General features: G+C 44.7%; 1 protein-coding gene across 2 annotated transcripts in view; it reads left to right on the forward strand.

The window, feature by feature from the left end:
- JCAD (junctional cadherin 5 associated) overlaps positions 1-20,420 on the forward strand; it is a 42,777-nt gene that overhangs the window by 15,010 nt on the left and 7,347 nt on the right. For both annotated transcript variants that reach the window (XM_087823762.1, XM_016196325.2), the window contains exon 3: positions 14,116-17,894. In XM_087823762.1, the coding sequence (XP_087679888.1) occupies positions 14,116-17,894 (3,779 nt within the window). The remainder of the gene's footprint in view (positions 1-14,115; positions 17,895-20,420) is intronic.

Here is a 20,420-nt window from a genome sequence, read left to right on the forward strand (position 1 = left end):
CTGAGAATTAGACCAGCTTAGTTACCATGACACAGACTTGTATATCTGTACTTTTCACCTTATATTTCAGAGTCATAAGAGCTTGTTACAGTGCTGGGCGTACTAGGTGTTTATTGTATGTTCATGGATTTAGTTCATTCTTCCCACCATTGTGACAACTGTTGAGAAGCAGAAAGTTCAGGCTGTGGAATTCATGTGCACACACCATGTAGGCTCTGCGCAGTCTCCCCCAGTCTTGAAGGTCTGGATTAGAGATGAGAGTTGGATCCCTGAGTAAGAGATGATAGAATCCCCTTTAGAATTCTGTGTGGGCAGGGTGGCTCCCAACCTCGTCTATAACTTGCTTAGGACTTTCTAGCTCCTATGTGACAGCAGGTTCCTGAGGACCACAGGGCCCACCAGCCTAGCCTCTAAGTGCGTGGGCATCACCAGGTCTGCCAGAAGTCTTTCCTTCTGACATGAGTAAAGTGCCCAGGTGAGTGGCTCGTGTCTTCATACAGATGTCAGAAGTTTTTTTAAAATTATTTTAATTAATTTTTTATGTTTTTATTGATTTCAGAGAAAAGAAGGGATAGGGGGAGAAAGACAGAAAATCAATGATGAGTCACTGATTGGCTGCCCCCTACATACTCCCTAGTGGGGATCGGGCCCGCAACCCGGACATGTGCCCCGACTGAGAACCTCCTGGTTTATGGGTCAACACTCAACCATTGAACCACACCAGCCGGGCTATGCCAACAACAGAGATCTTGACAGATCTGGCCTCTTTCTCCAATTCTGTGGTTGGCTGATTAACTTGGGAGGTGTACACTAGCTTTGGGATTGAAGGTTGCCTGGTAGTGTTGAAAGAGATAATGTACAATACATGCTTGCAGAAATCCATGCCAGTGCCCAAAGCCTCAGAGACCAGCTGAGTTGGGTTGTAATGAAATGATGTTTTTTGTTTTTTTATCCTCACTGGAGGATATTTTTTTCAATTTTCATTGCAGAGAGTGGAAAGGAGAGAGAGAGAGAAACATCAATGTGAGAGAGAGAGACACACATCAACTGGCCATCTCCTGCATGCACCCCAACTGGGGCCTGGGATCGAGCCCGCAACCGAGGCACATGCCTCTGGCTGAAATTGAACCCAGGACCCTTAATTCCATGGGCCAACAGTCTAACCACTGAGCCAAACTGACCAGGGCTGTTTGTTTGCTTTTAAGTAGTCAACAGAGAACTGAAAACAGGAGGTGAACAGAAAGGTGGGCAGGAGGAGGATTATTTTTTCTCATCAGAAAAAAATGTGCTTTGGGACAAAATAAATAATAGTTAATAGTCTAAAAATTAAAAACAAGAAAAATGAAACCAATAATACTTCAGCTTTCATAAGTTCTGAATCTGGATAAATAAATGGTACTGAACCAGATCCCAGCCTTCAGTCACTGGATGAGTGCAGCTGTGGTCCTGCAGTCTAGCCTGTCCCTCTGTGACCCTGCTTGGCTGGCCTCTGGGTGGGGGGAAGGTGAGGCCCAGAATGGCCCTATGTTGGCTCCAAGCCATCAGGGTGACTGGGAATCATCACATGGACCCTTTCTTCCTGTAGTTTCTCTGGTGGGTTGAGGTCTACCCTAAAGTGTGTCCCCACACCACGGGCTGGTCCTCAGCGCTCCACTGACTTCCTGGGAAAGATGGCTGTCACAGTCATTTGGAAGACCACAGGGGCCAATCAGTCAGTTTGTTTTATTCTGGCAGGATAGTGATGGAGGCATGCTGGTAATGTTATTTCATAGCCAAAGAATGTGAAGCCCCGTGAATGTTGGTGACTTGGCAAGGGCCACCGGAAGCAGTAGGGGGAGCTGCCAGGCCGGCTGGTGGTCACCTCCCTGCAGCAGCATGGGGCCTGGCCGAACTCTCTCGTGTGAGGCCTAGCCCACTTTGGAAGGGACGGACACTCAGTCCTCTGGGCGCCTTTCACAGTTGCTCAGTGGCCTGTCCTTTCGCACTTCCTTGTCCTCTGCCCTCCCAACAGCTCACATGGATGTGAAACTGCCCAGCTACAGCCCTTTCCTGTCTGGAGATATGTAAGGAATGAATCCTGTAACACCTAAATTAGAAGCATGTTCATCACTCTGCTTCTCTAGATATGTTGCTCAGGGCTACATAAATGAAGGTGGGATTGTCCATAATCTGGGCCATGGTGGGAATGGTCAGAATTTAGTTCTTTCCCCCTGATAATTAACATCAGCTTAGAACAGAGTTTATGTAAGGGCTGGTTATATCAAGTAAAACTTTAAAAAAAAAAAAAGAGTATAGATATGGAGTCTTGACCAGATTTCCAACATTCAGGAATATGAATTTCCTAACTTGCTGAAGATCAGGTTGTGCTTTGAGCTTCTACTGTCATTAGATCAAGTGATACCGAACACCCAAGATGGGACGAGAATGACAGTTCTGACAGGAGAGGTGAAGGAACGACTGAACTTGCTAAAAAGCTCCTACTCTCAATCAGTGGAGCCAGGACCAAGAGTCCATTCTTATTTTACACAGTTATTTATCCAAACTGATGATTAGAGAGCTATTGTTTTCCAAAGCTACATTCAGTGTGTTGCAGTGGCTGCCTCAGGGCTGGTAACTTTACAAGCACTGACCCTGATTGTACACCTGCTTGCTCAGGGCCTCCCTGGGCCTCATTGCCTGCTTTGTCAACCCCCATCTCTTAAATGGGCCCTGCAGGCCTCCTCCTTTGACTCACACCTGCCTTTCCTATGTCCTCTCCCATTTCCAGGATGCCAGCCGCACAGGGCACCATGTGCTCCCCACTCCCTAAGCCCTGCCCAGAAGCACCCAGAACCCTCTCCTCCCCATCTCCTTGGGAAGCCCAGCTTACCAGTTTGACTTGTTCAGCTTCCTCCAGTTAAAGTTACTCTCCCATGTGTTTTTCCAACACTTTCTCCTAGTCCCCAGGATTGCTAGCTTCCTGAAGGCTGATACCATTCTCATATTCTCATTCATCTCTGATTTTGCTAATTCTGTTAAAGCTTTTTGCATTTATTACTCAAACATATTTCAGAAATAAATACATGGGATAAACCTAGTCCTTTTATGGCAAAGCAGTTGTGTAAGTGCTGAGTATTTCAGGTCATTGGCTATGTGAGATGGGAGGTAAAGATCTTGTCAGGGATAGGACCTGTGTGAGGCTAGTTTGGGGAGCTTCCATTGTGAAAGGAGGGGTGTTGGCTTTCTGTGATGGACAGTTGAGGTAGCAGTGCTGATGGCTTCATTTGCACACACTAACTCTTGGGGGATGAGCAGGGAAGTAGGGATGAAGAAATAATAGAGACTCAGAAAAGTCCCTGCAGACCGACTAGTCCTGGTGATACAGTTTCCCTCCTTTGTGGAGTCTGTGGGTGCAGGAAGCTGAGCCCACCTGAGTGAACAGGGGGCGGTTGTTGTGAGAATGTAACAGGGCGTCTCCTGGACCATCCTCAGGTAGGAAACGTAGACTCACAGGCTTCATTTCATGTGGGAGCCAAGATTGGTCCATCAGTTGAAGTCTCTCTGGGTTGGAGTTTGTCCCTGGGGGACTCTTTGGGTCTCTGTCAAACAGTGTCTCTGTCTCTGCATCTCCCTGCACTTCTGCTCCCTCCTCTGCTGACCAGCCTTTTCCCTTCATGGACAGTTATTTTTCCTAGGAACTTGGGCTCTTGGTTGGTGAATTTTTTTCTCCTTTTCTACATCATGGTTTAACTCCAGAGCCCCTGATGGCCACTACCTGCTTTTATCAGTTAGATTTTTGAGAGAAAGAATTGGTAGTCTTGGGCAGGCAGTGGATGCTGTGGCCAGCCAGTGGGGTCAGGGGGAGAGGCTAGACAAGAGAAAGTAGATTAGGTAGGGGAGTCTGAGCTTCATCCACTGGGCGAAGAGGCTGACAATGAGGGCAGTTTCCAGGCTGGGTGGGGGGTGCTCTCTTCACAGATTATTCATTGACTCTAAAGACTTGGCATTTTCCCCTTTGTGTCATTGACTCCACAGAGCTCATCTACAGGCTAACCCACTCCTAAGTGGTCTCAGTGAACAGGTTGTGATGCTGAAACTGGCTGAAGGCTTTGCAGGAAAGTCCCTCACATGCTACAGAAAAACCTCACAGACCATGTCAGATGTCACTATAGTTATCCTACGTGCACAGCTGGAAAATCAGGAGTGTCTGTAAAACAGCACCCAGTCAGCATTCTATAGATCAAATCATTTAATGCTAGAGTTTTATTATGTCCTAATTTTTTGCCATATAATTAACAACAGGTACTTAGTGAGTGCATTTTATATGTGGCATCTCTGTCCTCTGTCCGGCAATACAAAAAGCATGTTCCTGAAAGCCTCTATTTACATCTGTGTCCAAAGATTATAATGAGAAGTATTCTTTTAATTCAGGGATGGGGAACGTCTGGCCCGTGGGCCATATAGGGCCTGTGAAATCATTTGGTCTGGCCCGGCCAAGGCAACTGCTGGCAGGACTCAAAATTCAATAAATCTAGGAGTTTTTTTTCATAGCTAATTTTTTTTCATAGATAATTTTGTATGGCCCACAAATGATGTATAAATATCCAAGTGGTCCTTGGCAGAAAAAAAGTTCCCTACTCCTGTTTTAGTTCATCAGTTGCACTAAGTTTAACTGTTTATGCACATACTATCCTGTTCCAACACACACACACACACACACACACACACACACACAGACAAATTAAGGGGGAAAGAGGAGACAAAGGAGAAAAGCTAGCTGTTATCTATATGTGGAGGAAACTGCTGCTTAAAATGCAAGTAGCCATAACTACCATTAAATTTTGTAAAAGACTGTTATCAGGCATTCACGGTTTCCTTGATGTTTCCTTTGAAATATTATAATCAGAGGAAACTGTAAAATAAAGTAACACAGCAGAGGTTTGAATCTAAAAATCACACCATAATAGGTTCTTTTCTGCTTAGCCCCAGGAATTCTGGTAAAAATTTTTGTTAGTTAACCATGAGAATGACTTGTAATTATCTCTTGTCATCAGCGGCAGTTGTAACTAATTAGAGACTGAACAATCTAGGAGAGTCTGTGATGTGGCGGTGACCTGGGGCCTCATCTTGGGAGGTTTATATTTGATCAGTAAACATCCATTCTAGACAGTGCTACTGGATATGGTAAACAGTTAACTTCCAGAGGCTTTTAAGCTTCTCTCAAATCATATCCTGCTTATAATGGTTTTCCAAAAAAGGAATGCTTCAAGTTTAACATCTGTTTCTCTGTAGCTTTTTCTCTTTACAAAACCATACTTCTACAAACATTACTTGTCTTTTAGCCGCTTGTTCATATCCTAAGTGTTAGGTGTTGTTATTTTGACCTCTTCACAGAGAAAAATCTGAATTGTTTGAGCTGTTGTGCTTATGAGTACACATGAAGATTCAGACCTCCTATTTTTCCCATTGTCTTTCTGTAAACCCTTCTTCTGAGGTGTTTTTGTTCTTAAGTGGTGTGACCTCTGGAAGTGCTGGGACCCTCGTTCTCTCCCCTGCACACACTCTCATGTTGCTTCATGGTCACCAGTTTTTCCCGACAGGAAGCAGGTTGGACTCTTGGAACATGAGACTCCTGGAAGCGCAGTGATGGGGAAGTACTTGTAGAATGGGAAGACTTCAGCAGTGCAGCCTAGAATTCCGTTTGTGTTGGTAGCCGTGTCATCACCAAGAGGAAAATTATTAGTGTTTAGTTTCTTCTTTAGCTAGAGAATTGGATTAGTTAGCCAGCTGGGAAATACCCAAGTGAGAGACACTGAGTAGTAAAAATATGGAACATGGGTCTAAAAACGAGCTGAGTGGGTCTTCAGTTCTAGTCACTTTGTTTCAGAGAAGACTACAGTTGACTATTGAACAACATGGATTTGAATTTCAGGTTCAACAGGCCGTGGATGGAAAAGAGTATTTTTGATGAAGCAGTTGGGAATCCGCGCATGCAGAGGGTCGAATGTATGTATGGTTCTACACCATTGTATATAAGGGATTTGACCATCTGTGGATTTTGGTATCCACAGGGGTCCTGGAAACAATCCCCCAGCAGATACTAGGGGATGGCTGGGGCATCAGAGTTACACTCAGACTTCTGACTGCGCAGAGATTGGCACCCCAGCTTCTGTGTCGTTCAAGGGTTAACTGCATCCCTCTGAGTTCTTGATGAAGTACAAAGAGTCTAGACGAGAGTCTAGCTGACATACTAACATGTACCAGCTGTGGGACCTCAGGGCTTTAGTTAGCTCCCCTGGGGTGCAGTGTCCTTGTCTGTCTATGGAGTGTGGACGGGTTCTTTATAGCCTCAGGCTCTCTGGTTTACTTGTCCCTTGCTGGCTGCCTCCCCTACTCTTCACTGCTCTAAGCTTTCCTTCCAAAGAGCAGAGGGACAAAGGCACAGAGAGCACGCCATAAATGTTCATTGAATAAATGAATGAATATATAAAAATGAGGGGTGGTGATAGAAACATGAAAGGGAACTGAGAAACTAGGATGTTTTTGTTTTTTTCATTGTCTATGGTGACACTGTATGGACGACACTAATGAATATATTTTAACTTGATAAAAACATAATGTATCCTTATTAAAGAGAAAATAGGAAAACATTGAAACAATCTGCCTTACCTATTGGATTTATGTGAGAGAAAATGAATCGTAGCTTGTTCTTCCTGCTTTGTTTTCATAAACGAAATACGTATTGGTTTGTTCTACATCATCATTATGGAAACGGGTGTAGCTTCTTCCTTAGAGACCAGCCAGCACCGGAGGGACAGAGTCTGTTATGACAGTCAGCTATATCATTGTTTCCTGTGATTGTGAAGGCCTATAGATTACGACTTAGAGAAAGACAATACAGATCTAAAATAATCACCACGTTGAGACAAACAGTTCTCCTCTCCTCTAAGCCCCTCACCCTCTTCCTTGGATGATGTGAGGAAAAGAGTTTCAGAATTATGTGCTCCACTGAGAATTTATTTTAATTGGGTTAACAATAGTAATAATAACTAAAAGCAAGAGTTTATGTTAGATACTTTGCTAAATAGTTTAAATGTATTATCTTATTAATCCTCTCAACAAAACTTCAAAAGGAAGGAATTATTATCATTCCCTTTTGATATATGAAGAATCAGAGGCAAAGAGAGGTGGAGTATGTTGCAGAAGGCTTACAGTTAGATCATCGTGTGTTGGCATTTGAACCCACGCCATCTGGCCAGCTCCCAGGGCAGATTCCCACACTTTCCCAGCAATATTGCCACACTGCTCCCTGCTGGTGCAGTGAGAAGCCTGAAGCCACCATGGTCTCATAGCCTTGTGCAAGTGCCACAAGCCTTGACTGGCTTTGAAGATTGGCTGCATGCTCACTGGGTCCCCCTCACCCCCAGGCCTGACTGCAGGCACCATCTTCTCATTCCACTCTTGCTTATCTAAGCCCTTTCTCCCTAGAGCTTGGAGATATGTCAGAAGGTGATTAGTAACCTATGGTAAATGCAAGTGCAGCCACCAAGCACTCAGATGAGGAGGGAGGAAAGGCACATCTTGAAGGAGGGAGGAAAGGCATTTGCCCTGACTTTTACCTGGGTTTTACCTGCAGTGAACTGCAAGTCCAGTAGTCTCCACTGCTCCCTGCACTTGATCTGACATGACCCTCCCTGAGGGTCAGCTTCTCCATGAGCTCGAGGAGGCCCCTACATCATGATGGTACACAGATGATGTTTTATATAGATGGTTATTTACACAGTGTAGTATATTGAGTATACCAAGGCGTGCTAAAAATTACATAGCAGGCTTCCAGCACAAAGAGCATTAAGAGCAAGTTCTGTAGCAATAGATAGCCGATCCCATCACAGAAACATGTCAAACTTCCAACACTGGGGCTGGTGCATATGAGTCACTCTGAAGAGGTTCTTCAACACCTCTGCTTGTCTAGAGAAAGGGAGCTTCTCCTTTGAGGAGTGTGAAGTTCTTTAGGTGACACATGCTACCGTTATGCTCAGATTGTGCATCTGGGTAAGACTGACTGACCCACTGGAAGGGAGCAACTTCTGAAGGAATGACTGTCGTAAAGTGCTGCAGCCCACCCTGGTCCAGAATGTGATACCAGGGTTTGAAGGTGATGGCAGTGCCAGCATCTGCTAGGCTGGCAGACCTGCAACTGGAAGAAGTAACTGGGCCTGGGCCACTTTAGTGGGGCATCCCACCCTCTACCCTAACCTCACAGGGGAGCATACATGACTGGACTCTGGGAGCTGGCGAAGGGAACCAGATTCAGGATTTTGTTCATGGAGGAGAGAGGGCATTTATCCCATGCCCACCGACTGTTGGGCACAGAACTAGGTGATAGCAAGTTGATACAGCAACTAAGGTTCTTGGAATCCACTGAGAAGGTAATCCTGGAGTGTGTGAAACCATAGGTAAAGTCATTCAAATATTGCCATTCTAAGTAGGCTTTTACTTTAAAAAGAAGGGCAATATTGTCATTGAAAATGAGTCATATGAACTAATGGAAATGTTTCCTAAATTTTTCATCATTAGCTTTTATATATTCAGTGACTGGGTCTACCTGTTTGTTTGTTTTTTTAGACATATTGTTTTTCACTTGTTTATGTTTCAGATATTTTCCAAACAGTTTTTATCAGTTGTTTTATTGGCATCATGTCTCTTTTCTGTGATAAAACATGGAGCTGCTCGCAAGTATAACTTCCTTCTCATCTCTGTACTGTTCTCCCAGGAATTCTGTATAAAGACCCTGCTTGTCTCATTGAACTTGTCAACACAATTTATTTGGGCTATCAAATTCCACTCTGCTTTTCTTATCTTTTTCCCACCCTATATTAATGTATTCAGCATGTTTTTGTAAAATGTGCTATTGTTAACATTTTAAAATGTCAATTATTTGCCTCATTTTTTAAAAGAAAAATTTGATTTCATCTTATTTCCTCAAAGGTATTAGAAAATATATCCTTGGCTTTGAAGCCATCTGAGGTAGCACACATTTTAGCTGGCAGTTGACATCATACATCAAAGCCAGTAAATATCTACTTTTGATAACTTGTCTGAAGGAGAAATTTACCAGAACTATCACCATGTGGGGTTCACTTGTGCCTTTCAAAGCCAGGGTCGTACTAGGTACAAATATAGATGTTTATTAAATAAATGATTTATAGTTTTTATGTCATGTGAACTATTTTTAAAATAGATTATTTAAAATTTCCCAGATGACCTGTGTGTTCCTTAAATTGGGATTTAGGTGCATTGTGCAAATAGAAAAGGTTTAACCCAGAATGTTTAACCATTTTGATTAGTTATATATGACAGTTTTGACAAAGTTAAGGTGACAATGTAACATTTTGGGGAGGGGAAGGAAACTGACCACATTACTTGTGCAGGTAGTTGCAGTCTGTTTATATTCTTGTCATATTTATGTCTCTTTGTCTTCTGATTATGCTCATGGCACATAGCTAGACAAGTAGCATCTTGGGATTTCAGCCACATCTTGGCATTTAGATACACCACGTGTTTACCAAGAAACCAGAATACTGATTGAGAAAATGAGCAGAAGCCACATAGTATGGTTTCTTCCATAAAGTCGTGCACCCCAGGAAAATGTTTGTAAGACCATAAGGAGTGTAGTGTGTGTGGTGCTTATTAAAGCTATATGGGCCCTGGCCGATTTGGCTCAGTGGTTAGAGTGTCGGCCTATGGGACTCAAGGGTCTCAGGTTTTATTCTGGTCAAGGGCATGTACCTCAGTTGTAGGCTCAATCCCCATCTCCTGTCGGGGTGCATGGGGGAGGCAACCACTTGATCTCTCTCTTTCACATCGATGTTTCTCTCTCTCTTCCCCTCTCTTTCCCTTCCACTCTCTTTGAAAAGCAATGGAAAAAATCTCTTTGGGTGACGATTAAAAAAAACATCATCAGCCGAGAAAGTAAACTCTGACATAGGGCGTCAACCACATACTCCCTAATGATTTATTTTACTCTCTCTTAATTCAGTCTATAATTGACACTTCTTATTAATTTCCAGTTTTTGTCTTGCTCTTGGACTTTCCATGGAGTCTAAGACCCTATAGCCAGTAGGTGCTGAGGACTTTTAAATGGTTCATCTTCTATGGTGTTTCTCAGGCTATGGATGGGAGTCACAGAGGATTTTCTAAGGGAAGGGACTGTGGCTTCTAGAATTCTGGACTGTGATTACTGGCTCACCTGGGTGAGTAGCAGTGTGTGTGTGGTGGGGGGAGATGTGCAAGCCCTCCTCCCTGCTGCTATGCAATGACTAATCCTTACAGAACCTGACCCATGAAGTGCTCTACTAAGCATTCAAAAGCTAAATGTTCAAAACCTGATTTTGATGACAGCAAAAGCAACAAAGAAATTGGCCTTCAACCAGGCCCAATGTTAAGACAGCTTGCACTATGTATGAGTAGTAAATGCAGAAGCATTTAGGCTGCTCAGTGGCCAATGCTTTCCCTCAGGTTGACTTTAAATACTTTCTACTTTTTCAACCCATAACTCAACCTTACTTTTAAGTGGCTGCTTAATAAGTTATCGAGGGTGGGAATGGAGACAGGATTTGAAGAACTACACTCACTTTTTAAGGCAAAGAAGTAATTCCAAAATAATAATAACAATAGATTTTTACTATTCTTTTACCAGCTAGGCTTCTGCAGTCCAGCAGCCTTCCGCCTACGTGCTGGGAGTGGTTCTCCTCCAGCCCAGTCCCCTCAGCTGCCATGTTCCCGGGCCTTTACATGCTGTGGTTGCACAGAACTAGTGGCCTAGGAGCCTCTCTCTGTTCCCTGCCATCTTCACTCTATCGTGCTGAAAAATGGACTGTGTTGTAGAAACCGTTTGAAACCACCAATGACTTGTAGACACATGAAAAAAATTAACCTTACTATTGATCAAAGAAATGCAAACTAAACCAATGAGAAGTTATTTTCACTTACCTAGTAATAACAACAACAACAAAATGATTGTGCCCAGCCGGACATGGCTCAGCAGTTGAGCGTTGACCTAGGATCCAGGCAATCGGGGTTCGATTCCTGGTCAGGGCACATGCCCGGGTTGCGGGCTCTATCCTCAGTCGGGGGCGTGCAGGAGGCAGCCGATCAATGACTCTCTCATCACTGATCTTTCTCTCTCTCTCCCTCTCCTTTCCTCTCTCTGAATCAATAAAGATATATTTTAAAAACAAAACAAAACAAATGAAATAATTGTAATAACCAGAGATGGGAAAGGTTCAGCATGACCAGCTCTCCTCCGCCCTACCCCGGGGAGGACAAATGGGAATGGCTGATCTGAGGTCAGATTTGACAATACGGATAACATAGGGAATTATTCTGAGACATGCTTAGTGTTTGTGAACAATAGTGTTTCTCAAAGTGCTTTAGAATGTAATCTACATAAATGTCCAACAATGGTTAAATAAATCATTACATATGATAGAATACTAATCCATTAAAATTATGCACTTGAGGAATTTTTCATTACATTGGAAGACGTAAAACAGTGGCTAACTGAATGGGCTTTATGGTCACACTTCTTGGGTTTGAATTCTTTCCCCCCACTACTTACAAGCTGTGTGACTTGGGAGAGTTGTTTAACCTCTCTGTGCTTCAAGCTTCCTTATCTATAAAAGGGAGAAATAATGGTGGTTATAGAGTTAAGGAAAGATTCATTTAGCATGCTTTGCACAATGCTTGACACAGCATAAATGCCCCCAAAATGTTAGTGTTAAGCAAATTAACTTTTGTGTCTCAGTTTCCTCCTTTGTAAAATAGGAATGAGGATAGTCCTCTACCTCAGAGGAATGCTGGTGAAGCATAAGTGAGTGTATGTCTAGAACATACTTAGTATGGACCTAGCACATAGTAACAGCTATGTGTCAGTTGTTTGTACTACAAATGGTAAGGAATGTTCACATAAAACAGATTCCTAGTAGAATACTAAGGTTAATTTGAAAATCCATATCCTTGCACACACACAGACTAGAAGATACCAAAATAACAGTCTCTGGGTAGAAAGATTGTAACTGCTGTTTGGTATTTTACTTTCCTATATTTTTCCAAAATTTCAGCAATGAATACATATTACTTTTATAATTCAAAAAGCAAACAACAGTTTTAAATTTGAAACTTTTTCTATTTAATCAAAATGATTGAGTACCCCAAGCTTCCTTTCAGTTAATGGCTTTTTTGTGTTAAAGTCCTAATCTCTGGTGATTTTTAGGCAGTCACTTAATATTTCTGTGTAGTATAACAGTGTTGTTCAGATTTTTTTCTTCAGCTGCATTTGAACAGTGATTTTAAACTTTGGGTGAATGCTAGACTCATTTGAGAAGATATTAAAATATACTAGTGGTGGGCTCCTTGCTAGACTGATTAGATCCAAATATAAGGGGGTAGGCCCTGGGAATTGCTATTTTTCAAACGCTCACAAGGAAATTCTCATGTGCAGCCAGGTGGTGAACAGCAACCTGGAGCTAGGCCGGCATTTATACCAGACTGTGCTACATTTCCTGCCTGGCAGAGAGTTCTGCCCGTGAACAGAGCACCCTCTTCCTCTGGTCAATCTCAGAGTCAGCACTGGAAGTATTTACCACATTGTCTAAAGGGAAGACTTCCCCCTGGAGTGCTTGTTAAAAATACAGCCTCCTGGCACTGGCCGGGTGGCTCAGTTGATAGGAGCGTTGTCCCATACACCAAAAGGCTGTGGGTTTGATCCCTGATCAAGGCACATATAGGAGGCAACCGATAGATGTTTCTTTCTCACATTGATGTTTCTCTCTCTCTCTCTCCCCCCTCCTCTCTCTCTAATAATCAGTGAAAACATATCAGGTGAGGATTAAAAAAAACCAAAAGAGCTGCCTAGACCCTAACCCATACTTGAGGCTGACTTCCAGGGGGAGAGACTTGGTAATGTGTGTCTTTAATGAGCCCACATGAGGGAAGTGTGGGAACTCTGCTAGAGCCGTGTGGTTCTGTCTCAGCCACACACTGGGAATTCCTGGGGGACCTTGGAAAATGCTGATGCCTGGTCCTCCTCCTGCCTCCACGATTCTAAGGTGATGGAGTTGGGATACTTCCTAAGCATCTGAAGCTATGATGTTCCTCCAGATTCTAACGTGCAGTCATGGTTGACAACCACGGGCAGTGATGGTTCTCAGAGTGGGTACTAGGACCAGCAGCATCAGCATCACCTGGGGACCTGTTAGAAATGCTCACTATGGTCCATATATGAGAGAGATCATGCGGTATCTGCCTTTCTCTGACTAATTTCACTTAGCATTATATACTCAAGGTTCATCCATATTGTCGCAAATGGCAAGATTTTATTTTTCTTTTATGTCTCAGTAGTATTTCATTGTTTCTGTATACAACAAAACAAAAACAAACTCATAGATACAGAGAACGGATCTGTGGTTACCAGAAGGGAAGAAGGTTGGGGGTGGGCCAGAGGTGGGAAGGGAATCAATTATATGATGATGGATAGTAATTAGACTTTTGGGGCTGATAACTTTATAGTGTTGAATTATAATGTTATACACCTGAAACTTAAATAATAATTTAAAATGTACTTTATGGAGCCCCATCAGGCCTGCTAAATCAGAAACTGGGGATGGGTCCCAGAAGTCTGTGCCTCAGCAACCCTCTCCTGATTCTTGCACACGTTGAAGTTTAAGAACCACTGCTATAGGGTGGGATTGTGAAAAGCAGGTTCTCATACTTGCTTCCGAGAGCTCAGTGGTCTGGACTGAGCTGGGAATGAACTCCCAGTGGCCCAAGACCTCAGGTTTACCCTTGTTCCCTTGGGCATTCAAAGTTATAAGGGCCTTGACATCTCTCAACTATAACCAGTGTCCTGATGTCTGTGGGCAGCTTGTTGCTGCCACTCCTAGGCCCTTGGATGGCAAAACATGTGGCTGCCTTCCAGCCATAATTAGTGGGATGTGTTTTCTTTAAAGTTGACAAGTACTCTAGTTGGGAAGCTACTTTTCAAAAGTACTGACCCATGTTTGATTTGGATCACCAGTCACAGAAGCAGTGTGTGCTTCCTCCCTTGGTTTAACTTCCATGCCTCTTATTTTGTAGGTTTTATCATCACCCCATGCTGGCATGGTCCTCTCAGCACCAGAGTGGTCATAAGCACGTCTATTGGAGAAGAGGACAGGAGGTCAGTGGCTTGCTGGGTCCGAGAGACCGAGAAGACCTGGAGGTCAGAGGAGTGGCCCAAGCCCTCAATCTGCCCATCCACACGAGGGAGGGCCCATGGGAAGTTGGAGGAAGGACAGAGAATGTGATGAAGAAGGTGGTTTGGGAGGAAGAGTTGAGAACGGCAGGTCCTGCCAAGTGGCGGAATGTGAACCTGGAAAGCTGGAACCAGCCAAGGAAGTTAGGAAGGCAGATGTCTGATGGTGACAGGGAGAAACTGTTTCAAGATCTGAACCCATTTATGGGAGGAGAACACGTGTTGAATTCCCAAAGCAAAGGGAAATCCCGGTCTTTGCCTAGAGTTCTCTCCCCCAAGAGCCTGAGTTGCATGGAAATTCCGTTCAGTGATGGGCATTTATCAGGTGTCCCTAAAATGCCATTTTACCCTCCAGATTATGCACCAAATTTGGAATCCACAAGGAACCCTGAGAAGGGTGGCTCCTTGGTCCCTTTACTGTGGCCAAAATTTGGGAGACCCCTCAAGCCTCCATCCTATGACTCCTACCAACACTCCAGGGGAGGAGTGGAAAATAGCGACGATCTGGACAGCCAACAGACAGATCTGAGTGTTTCCTACATGCCCAAGACTAGCGACTCCAGGCAGGAGGTCGGCCTGCCCGACTCTGGTTTGGAGCCTCCAGTGTACGTACCTCCACCATCGTACAGGTCACCACCCCAGCACATCATCACAAACCCCTACTTGGAGGATGCGGCCCCCAGGCATGTGTGTGATGGTCGCTGTCATCCGGTTGAGGAGGCTGCTGCCAGCTGCCAGCTTCCTTCTGGTTCCCTTGGGACTGGAAATGAATGTGGTGTAGGCCCACTCACTCCTCAAAAGTTCCCGCATCAGCCCCATCGCATCACTGCTTACGACGGCTCTGTTGAGTATATTCCCTTTGATGACCCACGGATCCGGCATATTAAACTGGCCCAACCCCAGGGCTTCTGTGAAGAAACAAAGGTGGATGAGAAATTGTACAACTCTGTTCCAGTCTCTGTCCCAGAGCCAGCTCATGGAAACATGCACCATGATGGTGCTGTTTTGAACCCACAGAGCATCATGCCCCCGTCAGGGAGTGAGAAAGGCCCTACCCTTGTGGATCCCAGCCCCCGGTGGCTGTGGGGCCAGATCCCCAGGGATGGAGAAAATGGTGGCTTTCCTGACCAGAGAGACCACTGTGTTATGAGAGGACAGTGGCCTGATGTGAGAGGCAGCCAGCATGGACAAACAGGAAGCCAAGTCCCCTCCCCAAACCCACAGGGAGAGAGTACCTGTGAAACCCAAACCAAGCTCAAAAAGTTTGAAACTGGGATTCAGACCAAGAAAAGTTCAAAGAAAAAAATGAACGAGACGATATTTTGTTTGGTTTCCATCCCAGTGAAATCAGAATCACATCTGCCAGATACAGATACGAACAACAATGACTTAAAACAGAATGCTGATAAGAAGCATGGGCCTGATAAGAGCCCGGCTCTGCAAGAACAAAGTCTGCTGAGCATGTCTTCCACCGACCTGGAGCTGCAAGCTCTCACAGGAAGCATGGCTGGGAGAACAGAGTTCCAAAAACAAGATCTGGGGAAACCAGAAGAAGACAAACAAACAGATGACCTCAGATTCATTCACCCCATGAAACACAGAGTACTCCAGCATTCTGGCTCGTGGCCAGGGCACCAGTACAAAGATAAGCAAACACAAACCACTTTCACAGAAGAATCCAAAAGCCTGCAGCCCCCCACTGCTGAGAAGTTGGGAGAGTCACCTAATGCAGTGCTGACTCCAAAATTTCTAGACCCTACTGCCTCCGAAGCTCAGATGCACATGGCATTAGATTCCAGTGACCAAAACCAGAGGCCAAACGTTCATCACCTAAAAGGTCAAGTGTCCCTCAACCCTTCTAGCTACAGTGCGTTTTCAAGGACTTCCTTATTCACAAACCAGGCCCCTGTGCCAAAAGTGGGCCAGAGCCAGCCCTGCCTGGATGACTGTGGACGTGGAGCCAGCCGTGTGCCCAGAGGAGAGGTGGTGAAGGGGGCAACCACAGGTCCATGCAATAGTCAACAGCTGTTTGGTCAGTTTCTTTTAAAACCAGTTAGCCGCCGTCCTTGGGATTTGATAAGTCAGTTAGAAAGTTTTAATAAGGAGCTTCAGGAAGAGGAAGAGAGCAGTCACAGCAGCAGTGGCAGTGAGAGCAGTGAGACAGAATGGCAGCCAGAGGGCCATCCTGCCTGCACACTCAGGAATTTGGGCTTCAGTGAAGACAGCCAGGAAAGGAGAGCGGAGGAACCTCCAAGGAGGCTGGTGCCACAGGAGCCTGTGTTTAGGTCGGGAAGAGTTAAGAGTAAGTCTGAGAGTTGGAGTGAGGAGCAGAAGCCTACCACCAGCCACCAGGGTGCTTGTCCTCAGTGCCCAGGCCCCTCACAAGTGGAGGGCAGCAGAGGGGAAGTGTTGCTGTCAACACAGGGAAGCTTGATTACAGAGAGGAGAAACCAGGAGATTGGGAAAAGAATAAAAGATCTAGCAGTCAGCCCAGGTCCTGTGAAAAGAATCACATCTTCTAGGTCAAATGACATTGTGTCTTCATCTGATTTAGCTGAACTGAGGGAGCCCCAGGAAAGGCAGGAACACCCTGGTGTTTTAAAGTCTGTGGAGTGGAGCAAAGCAGAACCCCCCAAGCCTGGTGGTGGGGAGGAGAGGAGCACGGTGGTCCCACTCTCTCTTGCCAGCAAACCTCTCCAACTCTCAGTACCAGACTTGAGGTCCGTGGGGCTGACCCCGGCACAAGAATGGAGTGCCAGTAAATTAGATGGGCGTTCAGGTGACACGAGTACAATAGAAATCTCTCCAAATGAGTCCCTTCAAGTGAGGGCTGCAAGGATCCTGGGCATCGAAGTGGCTATGGAGTCCCTGCTGCCGGTCGCCAGGAGAACAGGACATAACCAGCCCCCTGAGCCTGATGGCAGTGCTCGCAGGTTGGTGTCACCTAGGGAGGAACCAGTGTCCCGTCCAGCACAGCCAAATGACCCCACAATGTCCACTGATGCCTTTTATGGCAGGAGAAAGTGTGGCTGGACCAAAAGCCCTCTGTTCGTAGGGGAAAGGGACAGTGCCCCACAGGCTGCATGGACTTCTGAGAGCTCATGTGTGGACAGGGCTGTCCCCAGCAAGCCTGCTGACCCTGAGTCTCAGCCCAGTGACCTGGAGTCCAAGCCCTTAAATCACAAGGACATGGGGACAGAAGCACCCTTCAGGTCCACTTTGTTCCATTTTATAGAAAGGACTCCAAGTGTGGCAGGCTCAGAAAAGAGGCTCAGAAGTACTTCCCGAGTGATTGAAAGTTTACAAGAGAAACTGGCATCCCCCCCCCGGAGAGCTGACCCTGACCGCTTGATGAGGATGAAAGAGGTGAGCTCCATGTCTCGGATGAGGTTCCTGAGCTCCCGGAGTGCTGACCCCATGGAGGAACTGAAGGCCGAGGAACTGAAGGCTGAGAGGGGTCCAGGGACTCAGCCGAGAGGCCTGGTGTCTCTGATCACTGGGGACCTGGCCCAGAAGGTGGGAAATACATTCTCGGTCTCCAAGGGCGCCGTCTCACTGGAAGAAAATGGGCATCTGGCAGCAGGAAGAGAGAAGAGCTTGGATCAGGACTTTTGGTGCCCAGGTGAGGAGTCAGGGAAGTGGCAGGTGTTGGTGTTTTATTTTTTTTTTTAAATCCTCACCGGAGGATATGTTTAGAAAGAGGAAGGGGGAGAGAGAGAGAGAAAGAGAGGGAGAGAGAGACATCAATGTAGGAGAGAACTGAAATAGAAACAATCAGTTGCCTTCCCATACGCACCCCGACCAGGAATGGAACCCAGAACCCTTTTGGTGCATGGAATGACACTCCGACCAACTGAGCCACCTGGCCAGGGCAGGCGTCTGGTATTAATTTAGTGTCCTTGGGGCATAAAAAAATACCAGATTGATGGATAATGAAAATTTGCATATTCAGAAAAGATCAAGTTGACCCTGTGAATTATACCAAAAGATTCTTCATTTTACAAAGTATTATTTAGAAGTTTCCTGAAAAAAATTAAGATCTTATAGTATATTTTAAATGATTATATCTTTATAGAAATTACATAAATTTATATCAAATTATCCATATAAACAACATATTGGACCCCTTACTATGAAGAGGTGAATCAATAAAGTATTCTAACTTTGGTGCAGGCACCTTGATAAATCTTGTAGAGACCATAGCATTTGTGCTCTATACTCTCTCCAAAAATAAATAGGCATTCACCCAAATAATCCTTGTTGCTCTTTATTAACCTAGTAAGAAAAGACATACAGGTTGATTAAATAAACTACCATCCCATGATGCCATGTCTCACATCACCTTCCAAATTCCTTTGTCCTTTCCCTATTTTTATCTGTTTTCACCACCACACCATTTATGAAACTTTAGTAGACAAAAATTAACAGTTTTCACTTTCTCATGCCCCACCCCCTAAAAAATCCACTCATTAACCCTGTTTCTTAACGGCCCCTAAGTTCTGACTTTGAATCCCAGGCTGGATGATTTGGGTAACAGCATCCTGCAGGCCTTTGGGACTCTCCATCTCTCACCTTAAGGTGTCTAGAGCCTTCTGTTTCATAAACCAGAGGCAGGTTCCCAGTGACAGTAACAGTGATTTTCCTCAAACACAATTTCATCACCTCAGGTATGACACAGATAGGCCAGGAGAACCCTTGGCATCTCTGTTTCAGATGCTTTCTCCAGGCGCTGGGAGTTATCAATTATATATCCAAAAATGATCAGAAGAGTTGAGGTAGTTATCAGAGGTCTGCATCATAAACCACAGACTGGGAGGACCTCAGCTCATTAATTCAGACCTTCTCACAGTAAGCTGAAACAGTGCCCCTGAGGTGAGTGTTAGAGCACTGCCCTCGGACCCCAGTCTGGCCTGGCCCCCTGAGCTGGGCCCCTCCATCTTCCAGTGCTGCCCTAGCAGGTTGGTTTCTTGCCCTGCCTCTCTGTTTTCTATTTTGAAATCCAAGGATGGATTTATTTGTTTATTTACTTTTCCATAAGGACAAACGTTATCTGAACATCTCCATTTCTAGACTGTCAGCATTTTTTTCAGCTTCTTCTTACTTGCTTTGAAATAGGTTTGACTTTGTGGTGATTCTTATTTATTTATTTTACCCATTATCCCCACCTCCCATCCCCTTTGTCAACCATCAGCTTGTTCTTTATGTATGTGGAACTGTTCCTATTATGTTTTTGGTGTTCATTTGTTTTCCTTTCTAAGATTCCACATATAAGTGAAATCATATGGTATTTGATTTTATCCAACTTATTTCACTTAGCATAATACTGTCTACTTCTACACTGTCACAGTGGCGAGATTTCTTTTTTATTGTTGAGTAATATTCCATTGTGTGTATGTACCACAACGTTTTATCCATTTACCTATCGATCAGGTTACTTCTATATATTGGCTACTGTAAATAATGCTGCAGTGAAGCTAAGGTTGCATATGTCAGTGTTCTTTTAATTTCAGATAAATACTCAGAAGTGGAATTGCTGGGTCATATGGCAGCTCTAATTAAAAAAATATATATATTTATTTCAGAGAGAGGAGAGGAGAAAGAGAGATAGAAGCATCAATGATGAGAGAGTCATTGATCGGCTGCCTCCTGCACACCCCCTGCTGGGGATAGCGCTCACAACCTGGGCATGTGCCCTGACCAGGAATCGAACCGTGATCTCCTGGATCCTAGGTCGATGCTCAACTGCTGAGCCATGCCAGCCAGGCGAATTTCTATTTTCTGAAGAACTTCCATACTGTTTTCCACAGTGGCTACACCAATTTACAATCCCACCAACAGTGCACGAGGGTTCCCTTTTCTCTACATCTTCACCAATACTTGTTAGTTGATTTTTTTGTTGTTAATCCTCACCGGAGGATATTTTTTCCACTGATTTTTTAGAGAGTGGAAGGGAGGGGGAGAGACAGAGAGAGAGAAACATCAATGTGAGAGAGGCACTTTGATTGGTTGCCTCCTGCATGCACCCTGACCAGGGCTGGAGCCTGCAACTGAAGTACCTGCCCATGACCAGAACTGAGCCCATGGTCTGTCACTCTAACCACTGAGACAAACTAGCTAGGACTGTCGATTTTTTAATAACCATTCTAGC

The sequence above is a fragment of the Miniopterus natalensis genome, chromosome 1, assembly GCF_054644295.1.
Source record: "Miniopterus natalensis isolate mMinNat1 chromosome 1, mMinNat1.hap1, whole genome shotgun sequence".
NCBI lineage: Eukaryota > Metazoa > Chordata > Mammalia > Chiroptera > Miniopteridae > Miniopterus > Miniopterus natalensis.